Source organism: Lathyrus oleraceus, chromosome 5 (assembly GCF_024323335.1).
Source record: "Lathyrus oleraceus cultivar Zhongwan6 chromosome 5, CAAS_Psat_ZW6_1.0, whole genome shotgun sequence".
Classification (NCBI taxonomy): Eukaryota; Viridiplantae; Streptophyta; class Magnoliopsida; order Fabales; family Fabaceae; genus Lathyrus; species Lathyrus oleraceus.
Genome location: NC_066583.1, coordinates 526,726,519 through 526,750,329, shown reverse-complemented (window position 1 = coordinate 526,750,329; position 23,811 = coordinate 526,726,519). Strand labels below are relative to the sequence as shown.

Here is a 23,811-nt window from a genome sequence, read left to right as displayed (position 1 = left end):
CAATTAAATGAAAGAACTGAAAAAACAATTACAAATTGTAACTGTCTTAAGTTTATATCCTAACCCAATTTTTAATACAAATTAAATGCAATTGAAATAAAAACTAAATGTAAATACAAACTCAAAGCTGAATTTGAATTACATTTCAATAATTCTAAGTGGTATTTTCTCATGCATAGGAAGTCATTTTCAATAAAAGTGTGTTATACAATGGCAATCAACAAAAGTCAATATCAATCATTAAAATTTATGATTTTCATTTGTCAGAACATGTATTTAATCATGAACCGTTACATATTACATTTTTATAAGTAACTTCGTCCAAAGGTTTGAAAATCCTTATTATAGAGCACGACGAAATTTTCTAAATACACTAAAAATAGTGTGTCATGAAGTATTTAGTAATCTTTCACAATATACATATATGGGATATAACGATAAAGACTGATTATAACAAAATTCATTTATACTATGTTATTAAAATTAATATCATTAAAAATACCCATAAGGTCATAGCTACAACCTCTTTATTGTATAATTAAAGTGTTATGATATTTTAGTGGTTTAGTCAACAACATCAACCGTCCCCACATTGGTTAACACAAAGAAATTGAAAAATTAAATATTATTGAAAATGAAAACTTTTAATTTAGTTCCTTTATCGCCATTTAAAAATTAAATAATTATGTTCTCTTAAATCAGTTCAGTTAATAATTTGTACATAAACATTTAATTGCAGAGATACGAATTTGAACTCTTGTAACCCAAAAACTGTCTATAACCTCAAGAAAATGTCATTTGTACATCAAAACAAAAATGATAAAAACAAATGTGTAGTAAAATCAGTTCAACAACACATAATCCTTTTTTTTTCTCATGCTTCATCAATCACATTGTCTTTCATAGAGAAACCATCAACAACACTATCATCATCATCTGTGTCAACAGCTTGAAGCTCTTTAAACATTGCCATCACTTGTATCATCGTCGGCCGCCGGTACGGTCTTTCCTCCAAACATTCAAAAGCAATTCTCAAATATTGAAGAGCCTCGCCTTCACTAGATGTTTGCGAAATCAAATCAGGATCAAGTATTTCACTAACTCTTCTCTCTCTATAAAGCTTCTTTGACCATCCAACAAGATTGTTATCGTCGCCGAACTCGGATGAGTTGATCGGTCTCTTACCTGATAGAAGTTCTAGTAATATGACACCGTAACTATAAACATCGCCTTTTGCCGTGCATCGGAAACTCTGGTAGTATTCCGGTGGTACATAGCCTGGTGTTCCTGCAAGCGTGCTAACTGTGAGGTGTGTGTCGAGGGCGTTAACCAATCTCGCCATACCGAAATCCGATACTCTTGCCTCGAAATTTTCGTCGAGAAGAATGTTGCTGGATTTCATGTCTCTATGTATAATATGCGGTATGCAGCTATGATGAAGAAATGCAAGACCTCTTGCTGATCCTAGTGCGATGTTCTTTCTTGTTTCCCAAGCAAGCTTTGAGTTTTTGGTTCTCTCATGTAGAACAGTTTCTAGACTTCCATATTTCATGTACTCGTAAACAAGGAGCCTCTCGTCTCCGACTTTACAGTAACCAAGAAGCGGAACAAGGTTCCGGTGCTTAATCTTCCCGATCGTTTCCATTTCGGCCATGAACTCTCTGTCACCCTGACCTGTGACATGAATGAGTTTCTTGATTGCAACGACACTACCGTCTTTCATCTTAGCTTTATAGACTTCGCCAAAACCCCCTGAACCTATCAAGCTTTCGGAGCTGAAACCGTTTGTAGCCTCGAGAAGATGTGCGAACGTCAACTTACGCAAAGGCTTCTCAAACGTAGCAACATTGATGCTCAAAGGCTCGCGAAAGCCGGAAAGCTTCCAACTATTGGTACCAGAAGTTGGAAGACTTTCCATGTATTTTTCTCTCAATTCGTCCTTCTTCCGCACCTTTCGAACTCTGTATAAAGCCAATAAAACCACAACGATAAACAAGAGGAAGAAAAGGACGGAAATGACACCCAAAACTGCAATAGATTGCGTCTTCTTCTTCCTCGAATTATAAGCTACCGAGTGATTTGAAGCACTGCATAGCGGTAACGGAACACCGCAAAGGTCCGAGTTGTTTTCGTATCGAGACGCCGGGAAAGTTGTCAACTGACCTCCAGAAGGAATCTGTCCGACAAGATTATTATTCGACACATCGAAATCACTGAGAAATGATAGAGATTGTAATGATCCGGGTATGAATCCTTGAAGGCTATTATGTGATAAATCAAGAACTCCAATAGCTTTTAAAAGACCGAAAGTTTCTGGAATTTTTCCATCGAGCCGATTGTGTCCTAGATTTAAGACCTGCAAATAGGACATTGTACCGAAACTTCCCGGAATAGTCCCTGACAAGAAATTGTAGGAAAGATCAAGGTATATCATGCTTCCATTGTTGGTAAAAGTATAAACTGTATAACCAGAATATATTCTTGTTAATGGACAAGAGTGTACCATAGGTAAATTTTCAAGCCTCTCCACTCTTATACCTTCAAACTCGACGAGTCCTCCGGCGCCTCTGCAATTAGTTCCACCTTCATTTCTCACAAATACAAATTGTTTACCGGAAACTCTCCCGGGAACAACCAATCCAGCTTGGTTCGTGAGCTCGGACGGAATAGGACCGGTGAGATTATTGCTAGTCAAATCCAACCATATTAATCTCTTGCACATTCCGATGTCGGGAGGAATATTTCCAACGAGTAAATTGTTACCTAATTGGAGAATAGCGAGTTCGTTCAGATTCCCGATACCAACAGGTATTTCTCCGGTAATGCGGTTGTTAGCTAGCGAAACCCAAATCATGTTGGTACAACTCGCAATAGACTTAGGAATCGAACCAGAAATGAAATTGTTGTTAAGAATCAATGTCTCGAGGTTACCTCCATTGACACAAATTCCCCCCGGAATCTCGCCGGTGAGACTATTAGCCCACATAATCAAATCAGAAAGATTCGGCAAAAACCAAACTTCCAAAGGTATTGAACCACTCAAATTATTGAAGCTAAAATCAATAGTCCTCAAACTCTTGCATTCACCCAGTTTCGCAGGCACGTTTCCCGAAAGATAATTATCGGCTATAAGTAACTTCTCCAATTTCGAAGGACAGAATATCGAATGAACATTGCCGGTGAAACCGTTGGCACTTAAGTCAAGAACTTGAAGTTGCGTACAGTTTGCAACAATCGACAAAGGAACATTCCCGGTTATGTTGTTGAACGACACTGACAGATACCTAAGATTTGAAAGCTTGCGAACAACGGTGTCGAGGAAATCACCATAGAGATAATTCTTAGTTAAGTTAAGAATCTTCAAAGATGAACAATTTTCAAAAACCAAAGGAAACTCACCAGAAAGCTTATTCATAGAAAGATCAAGAATCTCCAAACTCCCACAAACACTTCCAAGCTCATTAGGTATTTCTCCATTAAAATGATTATTCCCTAAATAAAGTTCCTTCAAATTCCTCAACTCGCCAAGAACAACACCGGGAATCTTCATCTTAAACCGATTTCGAGAAAGATCCAAACTTTCCATCTTTTGACAATTTCTCAAACTTCCAGGAAACTCAAAATCAGATATCACATTGTGAGATAAACTCAACCAAACAAGCTTCTTACAATCCCCAAATTCAAACTCAGAAAACCCTAAAGAAAAATTGTTGCTTGAAAGATCCAAAATTTCAACGCTATCACCAACAATCTTAGAGGGTAATTTCCCAAACAACAAATTATGAGACAAATCCAAAGTTACCAAATTCACAGAAGGAACAAGAGAATCACTGAATTCACCATAGATTCTGTTATCAGAGAAATTAACAAAAACCAAACTTTCAAACTTTGTAACAACATGCACAACAAAATCAACATCAGAAAACATGTTTCTAGACATATCAAGTTGAACCAAAGAAGAAAAACCACCATTATCAAACCCTAAAAAGCTATGATTTTTTGATGTTGATGAAGTTATCAAATTCATAGACAAGTTCATGTAACTAAGACTATAACAAGAAACAAGATTTTCAAAAGGGAAAGTTCCTGAGAAATTGGTTGAAGAAATATCAAGAGTGATAAGAGAACAAGGCTTTGAATTTGAAACAGTGAAGTTAAAAGAGCTGAAAAAGTTTCCATGTAAGAGAAGGTGTTGTAAAGAAGGTATTGAAGTGAAGGTCAAAAGGTTGAGAGTGTTGCCGGAAAGTGAAGCTCCGGTGAGGTTAACGGTGGTGATTTCGCCGGAGTTAGAACAAATGATACCTTGCCAGTAACAAGGGGAAGATGAAAGTGACCAATTTGATAGGAAGTTTTTTGGGTCAGAAATGATGTTGGAGTGTTTGAAATTGTTTAACAACGTTGTTGAATCAAACGTTGTTGTTGATGTTGTTGATGATGTTAAGGTTAGTGTGGTGAATGAAACAAACACATGAAGAAGAACAATAACACATGTTGTTTTTGATGTTGTTGTTGGTGTTGATGGTGAAAATCTACATGACATTTTTGTTGGTTTTTTTTCTCTTTTTTTCATTTTTCTTCACACTTTTGAGTTTTGATACTTTCTTTTCTTTTTTGTGTCATCAAATTCAAAACAATGAATAAATAATCATTCTTGTTTGTTTTTGTTTTTGTGTTGTTATGTGTACGTGTGGGTGGGTCTATATATTTGTGTATGAGTGCATCTAGAAGTAGATATAAAAAATCAAAATAAACTCTTTTGAAAAATAAATAAATAAATAGAATGTTTTTTTAAAAAATAGGGAAATCATTATGTTTTTATGCTTTTGCGGAAAATTTATTAAAAAACTAGTATTTTAAATACCATGAATATAGATTTGAAAAATCTAATTTATATTAATTTTAAATTGCTATATAATATAATTATTCATTTTTTTTTATTATTATTATATAAAAATATATAGAATATTTTACAAAATTAGCTGTCACCTGTAATATTGAAAAGATAAATTAATAAAATAGAAAGAAAATTAATAGATTTTTTTTAAATAATCTATTTTTTAAATTAAAATTCTAAAATAACTATTTTTTCAAAATATTATCAAAATAACCTTGTTTCAAAAAATATCTAATCTAGAAACCAGTTGTATTTGCGCATTCAATGAAAATGTTAATCAGTAGTGGCACATCCATGACTTAAGCGGCAATAAGAAAAACATTAATAATTTATTATATTATAAAATAATTTATAATTTAATATAATTTTTATCTAAATCACGTATAATAAAAAAATTAAATAAACTTTTTAGTCTTATTATATAATTATTTTTGGTAAAAAATTTAGATAAAAAAGATATCACATAACAGATTTTAAACAGATAAAAATAATTTTGAAAGTCCAAAATATTTTGAATATTAAAACTGTTTTTTAGTTTTACAAATTTAAAAATAATCAAATTTATTGGATAATCAAATTTTATAAAATTAACTTTGAAAAAAAATATTCTATGTTTAAGAGTTTTAAAAATTAAGAAAATAAAATAGATTTTAGAAGTTTTAGTTTTTAATTTTAAAAATTAAGGAAGAAAAAATATACTCTATTGTGAATTTATCTAAAAGTATACAAAAACTTTTTTCTTTTAAAAATAAATATAATGTTTTTTAGTAGAGAAATTATTTTATGTAGTAAATTTATTACAAAATAATGTTTTAAATTCCATGAATATGGATAAAAAAATATATCTTAATATTTATTTTAAGAGTTTTATCATTTTTTATAGATATTAAAAAATGTAATTATTATTGTATGAAAAGAGAATTTATAAAATATTTACAAACTTATCTAGATTTCACCGACTAATTAAAAATAAATTAATAAAATGAAAATAAAAAAATTAATAAATATAGAATAGTGTAATAAAAAGAGTAATATTAATAATTTATTGATATTATAAAATAATTTATAATTTGATATAATATTTTTTTAAATTACATAATTATTGTGATATATTTGAGAGGGCTATTATGGACAGAAGGATGACAATCACTCATGAGAGGTGACTTTCATCTGTCACCCATGGCTAGGGACCATTCTCCTCCTATACCCTACTCATGCAGTCGTGAGAAACATGAGAAAAGACGTTCTTCGGTCATAAAGAAGTTAGGGTCAGTAGGTTAATCCACGTCTATTTGAGAAATGGGGATTTAGCGGTCCACCACTAACTAAGTGGGTGATTACCTTTCCCTAGAAAACTCTAAATCTAGGCCCAAAGTCCTTATAAATATCTCAAACTTAGGGTTGAGAAGCACATAACATAATACACACAAAATACCCCAAAAATCAGTGAGTTTTTCACCTCACGTGAGCATGTTCTCTCATCATTGTAAACATAACCAAACAGGGTCTCCCTCCGCCGCGGGCAAGCTCTAAACCATCATAAAACTACTAAGGTCTCTGGTGACTCTTACCAGCATAGGGGTACCACGTATTTTGTACTTTTTGATAAGTACAGTAGCGCCCATCGTGGGGCCCTAGTAAAACTAACTTGGGTCACACCTCTATCATCACCATTTTCACTACTTTCCCTTGAAGATGGCCAATAAAGCTTTGTTGGAACAAAATTTGTTCATATCCATTGAGTTTTTATGATAACAAAGTACTTAAAGAAGAATTGGATATACTAACATATGTTCAAGTGTGCAGGATCATAAGCTTAAAATTCAACTCAGAATTGACCCTAATGAAAGCATATGTAGAAAAGCTAAATGTTTCAGATTCTGAAGGATCAGAATCTAATGACTCTGAACATGGTGTTTCAGCTTTTGAAGGATTAGAATCAGATTGTGGTGTCTATGCCTCTCGTGACAGCTCAGACTCTATAGACCTCAGCTAAAAATGCTCAGCCTCTGGTTCGTACTCTTTCTCTAAGGGTGTACACGGGTTGGGTTGGATCGGGTTTGGCCTAACCCTTACCCAACTCATTCAAACTTCAATATGTTGGGTTCTTTGTCCAACCCATAATTTCATTGTCAAAATCGACCCGAACCGACCCGTTCATTTATGGGTTGGATTCGCGGGTTGTGTTTCAAATAAAAAATATTTTTTTAAGATTCTTTTTATCGGTTTAAAAAACTGTAACACAACTCAATACAATCATATTTGTTTATAACACTCAAATTCGATGAAACACATCATATAATATCTAATAAATTTCATCAACGTGACATAACACTTGATAGTAGTATAAAATTCAACAAGACATGTTATTTCCATAAAATACATAAGTTGGAAATGATACAAAAGAAAATAGTAAACAATATTTAATCTTCGAATTACGTAAACTCATTGGTCTAGTAGTCTTATTGGTGGAGAATAGATTTTTTTTTAAATTATGGTTATTAGTGAGATATTAATTTTGTATCTTTATTTAAAATAATAATAAAAATAATAAGAAATTACTAAAGTCGCATCAATAAGTTTGGTCAACAGGTCTGCGGGTTGCAAAACTCAAACCCGATACCCGAACCAAAACAATACGGGTTGTTATCGATTCAGTTGGGTATATCTGTAAGTTAATGGGTTTGGGTAACTTATGGATTAGATTAGTTTGGATCAATAGGTTTATGGGTTGACCCGCACCCATGAACACCCATATCTGTCTCCATATCAGGCCAATCTTGTCAAACACCTGACTTATGGAAAAAGTCAAATAAAGTCTCTTAATGCAAGACTCAAGAAACGATGATGTGATCTTTTTGTATGCCCCAACGTCTGGTATATACCTAGTATGAAAAAGAAGCAGTGGACAATGTTATTACACAATGGTTGGAGATCTTAACAGGATTCATCTTTCAACGTCTCTCTCTTGGAACTGCTGCTTTTCAAAAATCTCTTGTGCAAGCTACTTTCTAATGACTCTTTTTCTACCTCTATAAAAAGGAACTGGCGATTTGAAGGAAGGTTAACAACTCATGAATAGTCTAACAAGAATAACTTTGAGCCAAAGTATTTATCTACTTATTGAACAAGCTCGTAAGATTTTTTATTTTTGTATATCTTATAAATATTAAGAGTTAAGAATCATTATGGTTGTTTTGTATCACTTTTATACTGTTGATTATACATCAAAGTATAGTTGTAATCTATTCTACTAAACTATTTGTTTAAAGTAGAGGAAGTTTTTTGCTAATTTACTTGAACAGTGGAAGCCTCTTGCCTGTGTGCTTAAGCAGTGAAAGCCTTTTGCATGTGTGCTTGAGCAGAAGTCTCTTGTGGGATTGATTTAGCGGAAGTCTCTTTCTAATATCGTTGAGCAGTTAAAGTCTCTTGCTAGTTTGTTTGAGCAAAGTGTAATCAGTTTGATTATAGTGAAAATATCTTATTTGACAAAGGGATTAGACTACTCTCAGTTTAGGAGAGGAACCAAGATAACTTTGTGTGTTGTTTTGTTTATTTCTTCTTAATATTATTCATTCCGCTGCTATTAACTATGATATCAGATTATGAAGTTAGTTTTTCAGAAGTGAAAAAGAATTATCATACATAATTTACCCCCCCACCCCCCTTCTTGTGTATTTTTCTCACCTTCAGTTGACATCAGAGCATGGTCTATACTATAACACTTAATAGTGGTGTAGAAAATATCTTAAGAAAAATACATCATCCATCATACCTGGCGGTCCTTAAGTAACTAGTCCTGGTAGTCCTAGTGAGGATATTTGATCCGCTGTCGCACACAGGTCAAAAATGAGTTTAAAAATGTACTAAAATGGAAGCGTCACTCGAGTGCTGTATCACAAAGACTCTTGAATATTTTTAACCAACAATAATAATAAATAGGGGGTTTTACGGTTCAAAACTTAAATCGAAGATAACTAAGGTAAAAGCAAAATTGATAAATAAGTTAATCTACTGTATCGATTTTCGACTTATCATCGATTCTTATAATTCCAATTCCCTAAGTGGTATTATATGATGTATGTTCCTAATTTTCAAATTAAGAAAATGGATTTAAGAAATCGTGATTTAAGCAAATGCGACTTAATCAAACATGATAACGAAAAAGATATGATAACGTGATTATAGTTAAGGATCATACAAACAATTGAATTTAATCAACTCTATCCTACACGCAAAAATCAAATTAAGAAAACAAAATTAATTATATTAATCAAACGGTTTTATAGGAAGAATTGAAAAGAAATCGAAAGTAAACTGAAATTTATAATAACCTCAAAGTGGAATTCGAATACAGCAGACTAACTCTTTGGGAATTAGCTCTCGATAAGACTTGTATGCCCTATTTTCTATTTCATGAATGTTGAATAATGAATCCTATAACTACTAATTTTTTTAAATAGAGCAATGGAATTCGGACCTAATAGCAACCGACACAAAAAAATACAAAATCGGCCTAAAAACTAAGTATTTTTGTAATTCTCAACTTAAAACGAATTATGCGACTCTTTTGAACTCCAAATTTGCTTCTGACTTGAACACAAAACCTGTAGTTATATTCTCATATTTCCAATGCATATTAGAACATGTCAATTTAATTATTGTAGCTCAAGTTATGACTTGTACAATGAAAAGGTGTAAATAACAGTTTATTCAGAAAATAAGCACTTATTCAAAAAATAAGCAGAACTCAACTTAACTTCCAAAAAACTATTAAAAGCAATTAAAATAATTTATTAAGTCATATAAAAGTCTTATAATAAATTAAAAGATAGTGTATTAAAATACAATGATCAGTACTCCCATGGTAATAATAACCATGACCAAACTACATCTTATATTTTGCAAGACCACCACCAATCACTAGTAACTCTACTGAGTTTGATTGGTGGAAAAGCAAAATGTACACCCATATCATGGGGCTTGATGATGAATTATGAGATATTACTGAAGATGGAATCAACTTTGAAGTTGATGGAGTAGGTATGGTGATTGAATGAAAAAAATCTCACACTTGCTAAGAAAAAGATTTATAGAAAGCATCATAGAGTGACGAGTATTTTGGTGGAATCTCTACCTCAATCATAGTACACACAGATCATTGACAAATATATTGCGCAATACATCTTTAATCTTTATGTGCTACTTATGAAGGGAATCTGCAAGTCATATAACCTAAGGCTAATTTGTTGGTTCAACAATATAAAATGTTCATAATGGAAAATGATAAGAGTATTAAAATCATGTTTTCAAGGTTTAAAATACTTGTGATTAGGCTTCAGGTTCTGAGCAAAAGCTACACCACTTTTGATCATGTCAATAAGATTCTTAGGAGTCTTCATGTCAGATATAGACCAAAGGTGACAGCTATTCAGGAAGCAAAATACCTGAACAATATCAGTCTTGAAATTATGATAACTAATTTCCAAAGTTATGAGTTATAAAAAAATGGGATGAAGAACCAATCAATAAATCAAGGTCTTTGGCTTTGAAATATATTGGTGGATCTGAGAAATCTTCTCAGGCTTAGGAGCACAGAGAAGCCACTCATGATGAAGCTTTTGATGAAGATTCTAATAATGATGAAATGTGATTCATCATGAAAATATTTCAATATCTTGCCAACAAAAACATGAGGTTCTCTGGTAAAAAAATCGGGTTTCAAAGGAACAAGCTCTAGAGAAAATAAGGATGATCAAAAAGGGTTCTTCAACTGTCAAAAGCCTTATCACTTCATTGTTTATTGCCCCGATCTTCAGAAGTACAAAGCCAAGAAGTAAAACTTCCAGAAGAATAACTTCAAAAGTAAATTCAAGAAAAGTCTCATGGAAACTTGGGATTAACTTGATGACAAAGAAGAAGTTGACAAGAGTAAAGAAGAAGCCAACCTAGCTTCGGTTGCTTCAATATTCTCATATTCAGAATCAGAAGACGGTTCTAACTCAGATTCAGAGGATACATAAGAGGTATTTTCTAATCTCTCTAAATCTGATTTAATTACTTTATGTCAAGATCTTATAGGAAGATGCCAACATAAATCCAAACATATGAAAATTATAAAGAAGCAATGTGGTCTTATATGATATGAACTAAACTTCTCTAAAGACAAGATTTGGAAAAAATTGAAAGAGATCAGATTGCTTTAATAAAAGATATGTATGACAAACCTCATGATAAGTATGAATTAGCTCTTCAGAGTTTATCATATATGACTTTAATAGAACCAAACTTGCATCTATGATCTATGGTATACGTAAAAGCAAAAGAGAAGGTCTTGGTTATCATCAAAAACCTTATAATCCAAAGACTGAAATTTTGATGAAACTGTCATATCCTTCTTCTTCAAGCCCTGCTCAAAAAAGGTTGAACTCTCATTTTGTACCTACTAGTAAAGCAAATGGTTCAAACCAAATAGAACCTATAACTGCATATTCAAAGGTTCTAGAAGAATCAAAATCTGAAACATCAAAGTCAAAGATTCTGAAGAAACTGGAACCTAAGACATCAGGTTACAGGGTTATGAAAGGTCCAAAGCCTAAGACTATGAATCATTCAAGACAACAGACTTCAAAATCTAAAGTCTTGAGTGATCCAAAGCCTTATTACATATCTAAGGCCCAAAATAAGAAAAGGCCTATCATAACCAACACTAAAGGACCCATAGAGTTATGGGTAGTAAATAATGAGATTATTTTTGTTGTAGATATGTTGAACAACAGAGTAACAATCTCAGTTCCATAAAATTTGTTGCTTACAACTTACAACAAGAAAAAAGGATTATATTCCAAATCCTAACTTTGAAGGCGGACGAAAATGTGGAATCTGGAAGAAACCAGTAAAACAAGATTATTGGTACTAGGAAGACTGATGTTGTCCTATAAAGTGTTGGTGCTTTAGACTATGAATAAATCTCTGAAGTTTATCCAATTGTTTTGGAATCAGAAAAGAATCTTGATGGTTTTCTAAAGAGTATTGTTGGAACAATGTAGTTCTTCAAGAACAATCTCAATAAGCAGATCAAAAGCTGCACAAAGAAAGGTATGGATATATCTGTGTTTTTATGCAAGAATTTCTAATCCTTTCTTTTAAAGATATTTGTCTGAAGAGCTTCTTATTTATGAAAGAAGAATTACACTTTGTTGTGTTGATTTTACTTCTATTAGAGTGGCAAAGAATCTTATTTTATATATGAGTCAAGCATCTTAATCGTTTAAAGATTTGTGTTTACATCTGTTTGGAGTAGCAGAGTCTGATGATGTCCAAAAGCTATTATGATCAGAAGCTCTAAACCAGCTTCTAATGAACAATAGCCTCTGAAGCATCTCAGCCTCTGAAACTCATAATAAGGTTAATTGCCTCAAATATGCACACAAGTGGACAAAAATTTGTTCTGCCTCTAGCACCTATCCTCTTACGTGTCATAAATCTAAAGTGTCTTATGACAAGTGGATTACAACTGTTGGGTAAAAATTCCTCTAATCTTGTTGTTTTGTCTTAGTTTATCTGCTTCACACCTCTTTTGTCTTTATTTTCTATTTTGATCAAGATTATTTTTCACTCAAAACACTCTACTTATCAAACGCACATCTCTCTCTCTCTCTCTCTCTCTCTCTCTCTCTCTCTCACTTCCCACACTTTTGTTTTCTCAAACCTCCTCTAAAAAATAACCCATTTTAAAAAGGAAACCCTAAATCTCCTTCTACAATGGAATCTTCATCATCCGCTCAAAATATACACACATGATTGTCGAATCTGGCAAGAGTTTGACTATCAAACCAAAAACCATGGATATCAATCAAGAGGATCTAAAGATGTTGGTTGAACAAATTGTTTACTTTGACTCTTTCAGTCATAATGGATGACCTATAGAGTTACTTCAGAGTACAAAATTGGTCTTCTTTTTTGATATGCTGAATAGACCAACTTACCTCATCTAGTAAGGGATTTTTGAGTTAGGGCTGAAGTTTATGAAGAAATTTTTGCATCTATGGAACAAAGTCTGATGGTACATAATGACAAATTCTTAAAAGGGAAGAGTAGAGAAGAAATGGGTTTGAAGAAATTTGAAGAAATGGAGATTAGGCCATTAGTGATGGGTGTTGATGTAATCATCACTCATAAGACTCTTGCTAAGCTTTTGAAGGTAACAACCACTATAACATTCATTTTGAACAAAAAGGAAAATAGTCTTTAAGTTGAAGCCATTAAAAGAAGTTTGTTTCAATGATGTGGAGATTTATGTTCTTCTGACTTTGGAAAGGTCAAGAACATGAAGAGAAATTAAAAGCTTTTGTTCAAAATTCTTATTGGTTGTCTGATCCCTAGAGAAGGCAACACTGATCAAATCTCATAGGATCACAAGCACTTCATTTTCTACTTGGTAAATGAATATAAGATAAATCTCCCTGCCTATATATTCCATCATCTCTGTGAGGTTATTAAGGATAACACGAAGAACCTTAAGAAGAATGTCCCGTACTCTAGACTTTTGTCTGAACTATTTTATCAAGGTCATCTGATTGATGCTCGATAACACTAAAACACATAGTTTATTTTGACTTGATTTGCACATGTTTTAGTATCATTTTGTTACATTTTGTAGTATTATGCTGGTAGTTTATGCATGTTTTAGGTACTTTACGAGTAGGAGTCGATACAAGAAGAAATAGGATGAAAACGGCGAAAAATAGAGAAAATGGCGAAAATACACGGACGGCCACGTACATGGAACCTGCCATGGCTCCAACCATGACTAGACAGTCATGGAGCCCACCATAGAGGGAAAAGGAATGCAGGAAACATAGCCAAAGAGCTTTGGCGACCGCCACACATGCCATGGCGTCCGTCATGCAGTACAGAACAAACAGAATCCCAACTTTGCACTTGTGGCGACCACCACAAGCATCATGGCATACACCATGTAGTTCGGCCCCTAAAAATCAGCAACAAAAAGAACCAAGTCTTTCCCTATTCCTCCTTATTTTTCTCCCACGATTTCTACATATTTGGTATTGCAGTTCAGCACATGTTACACTATAAATTGTTAGTTTTTAGAAGAATTAAGTGTCCAAGTTTTTATACAGAAGTTTTATGCAATTTACTCTTTCATAGTTTTAGGCATAAATCACCATTGTAAAAGTAATAGGTTTCTCACATCGGGAAACTACTACACCATTAGTATTTAGGTCTACAATCTGTGTAAGCTTGGATCATACCTGCTGTCATTTGAAGTTTTAATTCAGTTTTATATTCCAGCTTTTCTGTTTTATACCTGCTGTCATCGAGAAGTTTTAATTCAGTTTTATATTTAGGTCTACATCGGGAAACTACTACACCATTTATATTTATGCTCTATTTTTCTGCCATTGTTATAATTTCAAGCTTTTACATTTTTCTTTGAACATTGCTTTAAATTATTATGTCTTTATTTAAATCAGAAACCAAAAATTGTTTATTTATTTCCGCAATCATGTTTGGCTAAATTTCTAGAGTCTGGGATGTGAGGGTCGTCGTTCCGACGGGACTCGGTAAACTATTATTGCATTAAATTTTAACCTTTGATATTTTTATGGTTCTAGTTTTTAAGATTTAATATTCAAAATATTTTGTATGAAAGTGAAAACGTTTAATACCGGTCAATAGTACGACAGTGTGAGACTGATAAATTTTTTGCATATGTAATTTGAATCCATTTAGGTACCAATCAACAACACAACAGTGTGAGACTGGTGCTTGATCTATTTTCTACATTTGTGATTTCAAAACACTCAAGTACCAATCAACAACACGGCAGTTTGAGATCAGTGCCAAACCAATAAAAAACAGATCTTTAATTTCTAAAAACAACAACAAAACTTTAGACATTAATTAGGACTTAATAATTTTCAAAAAGTAGTTCGAAATTGTAAATGTGGAGCGACAACATGACATTTATGGTTCCGAAGTATAACACGATTCAATAGCGCCACGGTGAGTCTAGTGCTTTTAAACTAATATTTACTCCCGAAAATTATTTTAAACATAACAAATGCCAAGAATTTATTGAGTCTTATAGGTACTGATCATCTGTCGCACACAGGTCAAAAACAAGTAATTAAGAACGGTAGTCTAGGGAAGCGACACTCGAGTAATGTATCGTAAGGACTCTTGATAAATTAACCAAAGAAGAAGAAGAAAATAGGGGGATTTGATTCAATTAAGAATAAGTGATTATAAAATGTGATTATAAAAAGTGATTATGAAATAAGTTGATCTACTGATTTGGTATCCTAACTTATCATTGGTTAATATAATTTTCATGCCCTAAGCGGATTCTAATCCCTTTTCGATTAGAGTAACAATAACAAGCGTATTGATACTAATATATGATATGTGTTCCTAATTTCTGAATTAAGTGAATAGATTCTGAATTAAGCAAATAGGTTAAGCACAAGCGAATTAAGCAAACACGATTATGGAACATATATCAATTGAAATTAATCAACACATATTGTATAGAACTTGAATAAAGTATACAAGATACACAACAAAATATTGAAAGGGAAAAAACATTTGATTGAAAATTAAGACACCTCAAAGTATCGGCGGAAACCGATTACAGTAGATCAACCTTGTGAACTTTAGTTTCCCATGAAATCGTCTAAGCAATATTGTATCATCAAAATTCAGAATAGGATTACTACAGCAGTGCAAGACCTAATATAATAAAAGGGAAATTCTGAACCTTATGGGATCCAACCCGAAAATTACAAAAATTGGCTCAAACTAACCATTTTAATTAAGTCTGGAACTTTAACAAATTATTAGACCCTTCTTCACTCCAAAAATACTTTTCACTTCAACATAAAACTTGTGGCTCTTTTTCTTATCTTTCCAACACATATTAGAATGCATTAATCTGACTCTTATAGCTCAAGTTATGATTTGCATAGTGACAAGGTATCAAATAATTATTTATGCTGAAAATAAAGTATGAAAATAAAATAAAGCTGAAAATAAAATAAAGCAAAAAATAAACTTAAATATAAAAATATTCTAAAATAGTAAAAATAACATAATAAACTATATAGTTTCCTAAGTACAATAGTAGAAGAATATGCATCAAAATACACTAATCAAATTCCCCCACACTTGAACTTTTGCAATCCGAGCAAAATTGTAATTTCAAAACTCAAAACAGAAGAAAAAAAACAAGAGCAAAAAACACATGCAATTCCAAAGGTTATCAAGATACAATGTGCAAGCAAAATTCTAAGTCTAAGCTTCAAGAAAATGATATTAGTAAGTAACTCTTTTGTGACATTCAAAGCAAATGTGAAAAACAGATTACCAAAGAGTACATCAAAAGCAGCAAGATCCTCACAAGATAAAATTCACTCAATTATCAAGTGTTTAGGTTTACTGTTTACACTCAAAGCACATCATGAAAGAAATTACATCATAAAATAAAGTCTTTTTGATCTTTGTGTTTAGGCTTGACCCTTTGAATTTTAGCCTAATACCCCCTTAGGTTGACTGTTTACACTCAAAGCACATTATGAAATTTTAATTAGTGCCTTCTCCTTGTATTCCAGGATCAAAGAAGGATCTTCGACAAGTAAGAGTGTTGAATGGGCACGTGAAAGTGATCTCCTTTTTTACAACATCAATAATTAAAGGATTGCGGGGTTGCCTCACTACTTTTGTTCCATCTTTAAGTGAGATCATATGCAGACATATGGATGGGCTAATATCACGAGTGTCAGCCAAGGTCCATCCAACTCCCTTCTTATGTTCCTACTCGAGTTGAAAATTTGATGAATAATATAAATCCTCGGGAAGTGGTTTAGGCTCTAAAGAAGGTGGTTGTTCAATGGAAGGTATGTTTGGGGCAGCCGAGATGTCAAGAGCTTCAGCTACATAAACAACTTCATTTACACTATCACCCTGCAAGGCAGCATCAATCTTAGCCCAAACAACACAAAGGTTAGTGTTAGTACAATCATCACATGAGTAAATATCATCAAAACCACAAAAAGTTGGAAAATCAGCTGAAAACAAATCAGAATAAGTTTCATCAACAACTTCAGAAAGTAACTCTATTTGAAAAACAAAATGCTCTTCCTTATCAATCTTCTTATTTTTCAGTACTCTTTGTGGGAAAGGGATTGGTGGTACATACTATTTTCCAGCCTCACAGCAATAGAAGGTTCAGGTTTATTTTTAGGTGTTGCACTAACAATTTTTTTATTTTTTCTAAAGTTGGTTCAACAACTTTTTCGGATCTCAAGGAAATTGCACTCACATTAGGGCCTTTTAGATTAACTATTGTTTAGGAAGGTAGTTGGTTTGATCCTTGAGCTTGTTGCATGACATTCATTTAAGTGGCAAGCTGTCCAATTTGTGTTTGCAAAATCTGAATACTAGAATCAGTTCGCTGCTGAAATTGGAGACTATTCATATCCATTTGCTTGACAAGTTCGTCTAGTGAAGGTTCAAAAGGTGAAGAGGTGGTTATTATGGAGGGTTATATGGTGATGGTGGTGGCATGGGTAACATCAATTGTTTCACTAAAGAGGTAAGTTCATCAATTCTGGTTTCTAGAGCTTTGTTGGAAGAAGAAATCTAAATCTCATTCACACCTTTTGCTTGGATCATAGAATTATCCCTAGTTGTAAACTGTTGGGAGTTGAGTGACATGTTCTCAATCAAGGATTTGGCAGCAGCTAGAGTCTTATCAATAAGTGCTCCACCATTAACAGTATCTAAAATATTTATGTCCATTGGTAGCAATCCTTCATAAAAGTATTGGATAAGTAACTGCTCGGTAATCTGGTGTTGAGGACAGCTGGACACAAACTGTTTGAATCTCCCCCGTATTCTGCCAATGATTCATTGCCATGTTTAATACCACATATATCCTTTCTGATTGATGCAACTCTGGAGGCAGGAAAATACCTTTCTAGGAATACTTTCTTTAAATCATTCCATGTTGTAACAAAATTTGGCTCAAGATAGTATAACCAATCTTTTGCAGCACCCTGTATTAAGAATGAGAATACTCTCAGCTTAATGTGATCCTATGTGATTCCTTTAGGTCTCAAAGGTGTAGAACGCACAATCTGCAATTCCTTCAAATGCCTAAATAGATTTTCACCTACAAGACCATTAAACCTTGGCAACAAGTGTATTAAATCAGATTTCAATTTGAAAGGTACCGCGGAAACAAGATATTCAATATATAAAACATTATAATTAACATCAGGGGCAACAAGTTCTCTCAGAGTTCTTTGGTCAGCCATGTTAAACTCAATAGAGAAAAAAAATCAACAAACAATGAGAAAACACATAACTACTTCAGTAATGTAATAACAAATAGGAAAATACCGACAATATCCATATTAAGCAAAAACAATGGAAATACAAAAAAAAAATCGATTAAAATAAAATATAAAAAAATACAAAAACACAAAAATTAATCTAATAAAGTCAATTAAGAATTTTTATCATTTTTTCTGAAACTATCAAAATAGGAAAAAATCATAAAAAATAGAAAAATAAGGAATTTCACATTTTTAGGGGGGAAGTCCACTATTTAGTTTCTAAATAGAGGCTTTAGATCCTTGATTTTTTTCTAATGAATCGATAAATAATTGGAATAATCAGAGATGATTTTCTTAAAAACAGATTTTTTAATGCTAAAATGCATAAAGGCCAGAACACAAGAACGCTGAAATGCAACACCTATGACTCTAATATTGGTTAAAATTGACATGAATCCCCGACCACAACGCCAACTTGATCTGCTATCACAGACAGGTCAAAATGAGTAATTAAGAATGATAGTCTAGGGAAGCGACACTCGAGTATCGTATCGCATCGCAATGACTCTTGGTAAATTAACCAAATAAGAAAACGAAATAGGGGGATTTTGATTCGATTAAGAATAAGTGATTATAAAATGTGATAATAAAAAGTTATTATAAAATGTGATTATAAAAAGTGATTATAAAAGTGACTATGAAATAAGTTGATCTACTGATTTTGTTTCCTAACTTATCATTGGTTAATATAATTTTCATACCCTAAGTGGATTCTAATCCCTTTTTGGTTATAGTAACAATAACAAGCGCATTGATACTAATATGTGATATGCGTTCCTAATTTCTGAATTAAGCAAACAAATTTCGAATTAAGCAAACGAGTTAAGCACACGCAAATTAAGCAAACGCGATTATGGAACATATATCAATCGAAATTAATCAACACATATTCTACAGAACTTGAGTAAAGCATACAAGACATATAACAAAATATTGTAAGGAAAAAGACATTTGATTGAAAATTAAGAAACCTCAAAGTATCGACGGAAACCGATTAGAGCAGATCAACCTTGGGAACTTTAGTTCTCCATGAAATCGTTTAAGCAATATTGTATCATCAAAATTCAGAATAGGATTATTGCAGCAGTGAAAGACCTAATATATTAAAAGGGAAATTCAGGACTTTATGAGATTCAACCCGAAAATTACAAACACCGACCCAAACTAACTATTTTAATTAAATCTGGAACTTCAACGAATTATTCGATCGTCCTTTACTCTAAAACTGCTTTTGACTTCTACATGTAACTTGTATCTCTTTCTCTTAGCTTTCCAACTCGTATTAGAATGCATTAATATGACTCATATAGCTCAAGTTATTATCTGCGTACTAACAAGGTATCAAGTAATTATTTATGCTGAAAATAAAGTACGAAAATAAAATAAAGCCAAAAGTAAAATAAAATATAAAAACGCACCAAAATAGTAAAACTAATATAATAAACTATAAAGCTTCCTAAGTACAATAGTAAAAGAATATACATCAAAATGCACTTATCAGTACACCGGAAACCATATTTCGGTCTCTCTTATTTGATTATTTTTCGAGAGCTATTTTATTCTTAATGTTTAGCTTCCCCCATATTTTATTATTTTAGCCTTAGATAGACATAACATCAATAGATAACGATAAGTTATTATTCCATGTGGATTCAATATCTTTTAAGACTACGAATGATTCCGTGCACTTGCAGAATAGCCCCATAATGCTCTTAAAATTGTTCCGAATAATGAGGATCTGAAGGAGATACATGGGAACATTCTTTTTGCTTATGTTCTAGCCAACATGAAGCTTATGAAGAAGAGTTAAGTGGTGGTATCTAAAGAGCCTTTCAAAGTTAGATGTACTAACACTGATTACCTTGTCATTACCAAGCAAGATATTCCAAAGGTAATCAAAATTTACATGCAAATGGCATTTGAAGATGGTGTGGCTATGCGATATAAAGACTTACCAAATGAACTTGTAGATGTGTACAAATCTTCTAAGAAGAGAAAACAGGTTTCTTCGGATACTCATAAGGAAGTTTATAAGCCTTCTAAGAATTAGAATAAGATTCAGAAAGAAGTTAAAGAGGTTATTACTTCCACTGTCTTAATGCCCTATAAGACAAGAAGTGGAAGAACTCCTCAGAAGGAATCTTCTTTCTTTGTTTTATCTTATGCACCTTTAAGTACGAAGAAGTTAAGGAAGATAGCTATTCCTGATGAAATTTAAGAGGAAGAGGAAGAAGAAAATATTAGGGTATCTTTTGTCAGAAGGAAGAAGATTGCAGATGTTGCAGCCCAAAAGATTGTTGTAGAACCTATTTTTAGGGGTGCTCAACTTTTAGCTTCTTCTTTGTTGGAACAAGCAGAGAAGCTTCCTGTAACTTCTGATACTCGGTTAGAAGAAGTTGATGTTGATAGAGATGTTCTGAAGACTATTGAGGTATAAGTTGCTAAAGTCATTGCTAGGTGAAACACTTATGAAGCTGAAGCTTATGGTGTTCTTGAAGAAAATAAGTTATTGTTAAAGAGAATCAAGCTACTTTAGATGCTTTGGAAACTGATATGACAACTATAAATCTAAACTCTATCTTGAAAGATGGTTTTGATTATTCCACCTTAAATCAAATATCACCTAATCCCTCGCCTAACTCATCTCCAAAACATACTTCATCACCTGTTCAACAATCAGAACCTATGGTGGAGTCTCTTGAACCATCCCCAATCATCCAAATTCAAGAAACAACCATGGACTTACCTGATTCTGAATAGGCTGCTGGTAAATCCACTGATGTTGAGAAACAACTAACATGTTTTTCTACTTTTGAACAACCAACACATCTGAACATCATGCTTGAACCACCCATAAATATTTCTAGTGGGAAGCGTCTTCTAGTTCTGATTTAAAAGGTGATAAAGTTGAGTTTAATGCTCGACTTGGCCTCAAATCTGTAACCCTTTCACATGTCTTTATTAGACCTATCCAAGTCATCCATATTCAAACCTTCTTTCCACAAGACTTACCAACTAACCAAGCATGTTCTACTTCTGAACAAAATAATTTATCTGTTCAAAATGAAGTTGAACATGTAACCCTTATCCAACCAGAACCTGTATCTCCACCTAAAACTACAACTCAAAAAGAACCTAGTTTTATTCTAACTCAATTCCAAGTTCAAGTTGCATCTGAACCCCAAATTGAGACTGAACAAATTGTTCAGAATCTATATCTAGTTCAAACTACATTTGAACCTCGAATTGAAACTGAACAAGTCTCTTTTGACCTACTTCATCCAGAAGCTTCGGTAAACCTGACTATCCAAGAAAACCAACCTTTTGGCCTTTCACAAACTAACATTCCATGTCTTCCACCCATTATCCAAGCCAATCTGGAAGAAATCAAAACTATTTTTATTGATAGAGTACAAAATCTAGTTGACGAAAGAACCAATGCCTCAGACACATTAGCTTATGCTGCTAAGTGGTACTCTCTCATAACCTTTGTAGTATCAGTCTTTCAGGAACTGAAGGATATCTCTTCAGAGTCTGCTACCTTTGTCAATAAGAGATAAAATATTTTGGAGGCAAAGTTGGCCTTTGTTGCTTCTAACCCGAAAGTTATGGCTATCAAGCAGACAAAGATGGATGATAGGATGAAGGCTATGAATACCAAACAAGATTTCATGGGTGCTTATCTGAAAGCTATTCTGGAGCTTCTGAAGAAACCCTAAGCTTAGGATTTAGAACCTATCTTGTATGTTATCTCCTTAACTAATTTTATTTATATGATAAAAAAAATTGAAATTATATTTGTTATGCTTTATGTCTCTCTTGCTTATGTGTTTTAAACTATGAGATATACTTTTGGGGAATTTTATATCTTTTGGTAAAATTAAAAACAATTTTTTTTTTACTTTAGGCTTTATTGATTGAAAATTTCTATAAATTCTTTGACGTTGGATCATTCAAAAAAAATTAAGAGATCTTATAGAGAGTATCATTGCAAAATAAGAAGTGATTAATATTTCATTAAGATAGGAAAGAGATTACAAGAGGATTGTTCTAAAATATTTTATCTAAATTATCGTTATATCCTCGAGCAACGAAAGCAATTTCCTAGTCTAAATCTGGATCTTTATCTTCATCAGAGTCAAAGTAGACAATCTTCTTTGGAACCGTATTTTTATTCTTCATGGACTTCTTCTTCTTCTTTGAAGCCTTCCACACTTTGAGTGCCTGCGTGAAAGTGTTTGACCCAGAAGGTTGAGCTTATTCACTTCTCATTGAATGGTGATCAACGGTGGTGTTGGACTTATTTAACATAGGTGTTTCATTAGAAACAAGAACTTTTAGAAGGAGTACTCATGTTTGTTTATAAAGGAAAGAGTTGGATGAAGATGTGGGATTTTAACCTATGGGTTCATGCTTTTATAGAATATCTTGAGTGTCTCTTATGTTGCTTATGGAAGTTTAATCACCTATGCTCTTTAATGATACTCTAGGTCTACTAGCTCTTTATTGTAATGATTACTTTTGATGTTTTTAATTAATGGAAACTGAAAGATGTGTGTCTGACCGTCTTGAGAAGCGAAGAAAATTTTTCAACTAATCTAAGCCATTTCTCTTTCTTTTTAAAAGCGTGATTCATTTTCTAGGAAGTGTAAAAGTTATTTTTATTTATTTTTATCATAATTTAAAATTTCCCACATATTTGTTGATTTTTCAATATCTTCTCTCTCTCTCTCTCTCTCTCTCTCTCTCTCTCTCTATATATATATATATATATATATATATATATATATATATATATATATATATATATATATATATATATATATATATATATATATATATATATATGCTGATATGTTTTTATTAACTTTTTGTTGATGACAAGAGGGGTAGAAAATCATGGAGTATTTAAAGAGGATAAAAGTATTATTGATGCTTTTATATACCTGAACCCATATCATACCTCATTTTATTCTTAAATCTTAACATTGTTGTCTTACGCTATCAAGATAAGTTTATTTAACTTGGATATCACTTAGAGGGAGCTTACAAAACTCAACCTTTGAACTATTAGACTCAGAGGGAGCTTAAAAACCTTAGACTCTGGTGTTGTCAAGTTAGTTAAACTAATCAAACATTGCTCTTAAATACCTTTGTTTGTCATCATCAAAAGGAGGGAGATTGTTGGAACAAAATTTGTTCATGTCCCTTGGGTTTTAATGATAACAAAGTACTCAAAGAACAATTGGGTATAGTAACATATGTTCAAGTGTGCAGGATGGTAAGCTTAAAATTCAACTCAGAATTGACCCTAATGAAAGCATATGTAGAAAATCTAAATGTCTCAGATTCTGAAAGGTCAGAATCTGATGACTCTGAACGTGGTGTTTCAGCTTTTGAAGGATCAAAATCTGATCGTGGTGTCTCTGTCTCTAGTGACAACTCAAACTATGTAGACTTTAGCTAAAGGCGCTCATCCTATAGTCTGTACTCTGT

At 32.7% G+C, this 23,811-nt stretch overlaps 1 protein-coding gene across 1 annotated transcript; it reads right to left on the bottom strand.

Annotated features, from left to right (window-relative positions):
• Positions 1-755: 755 nt before the first annotated feature.
• Positions 756-4,658, bottom strand: LOC127086070 (receptor-like protein kinase BRI1-like 3). The gene has a single exon (XM_051026758.1). The coding sequence runs from the start codon at positions 4,568-4,570 to the stop codon at positions 875-877; it is 3,696 nt and encodes a 1,231-aa protein (XP_050882715.1). The 5' UTR covers positions 4,571-4,658; the 3' UTR covers positions 756-874.
• Positions 4,659-23,811: the final 19,153 nt, after the last annotated feature.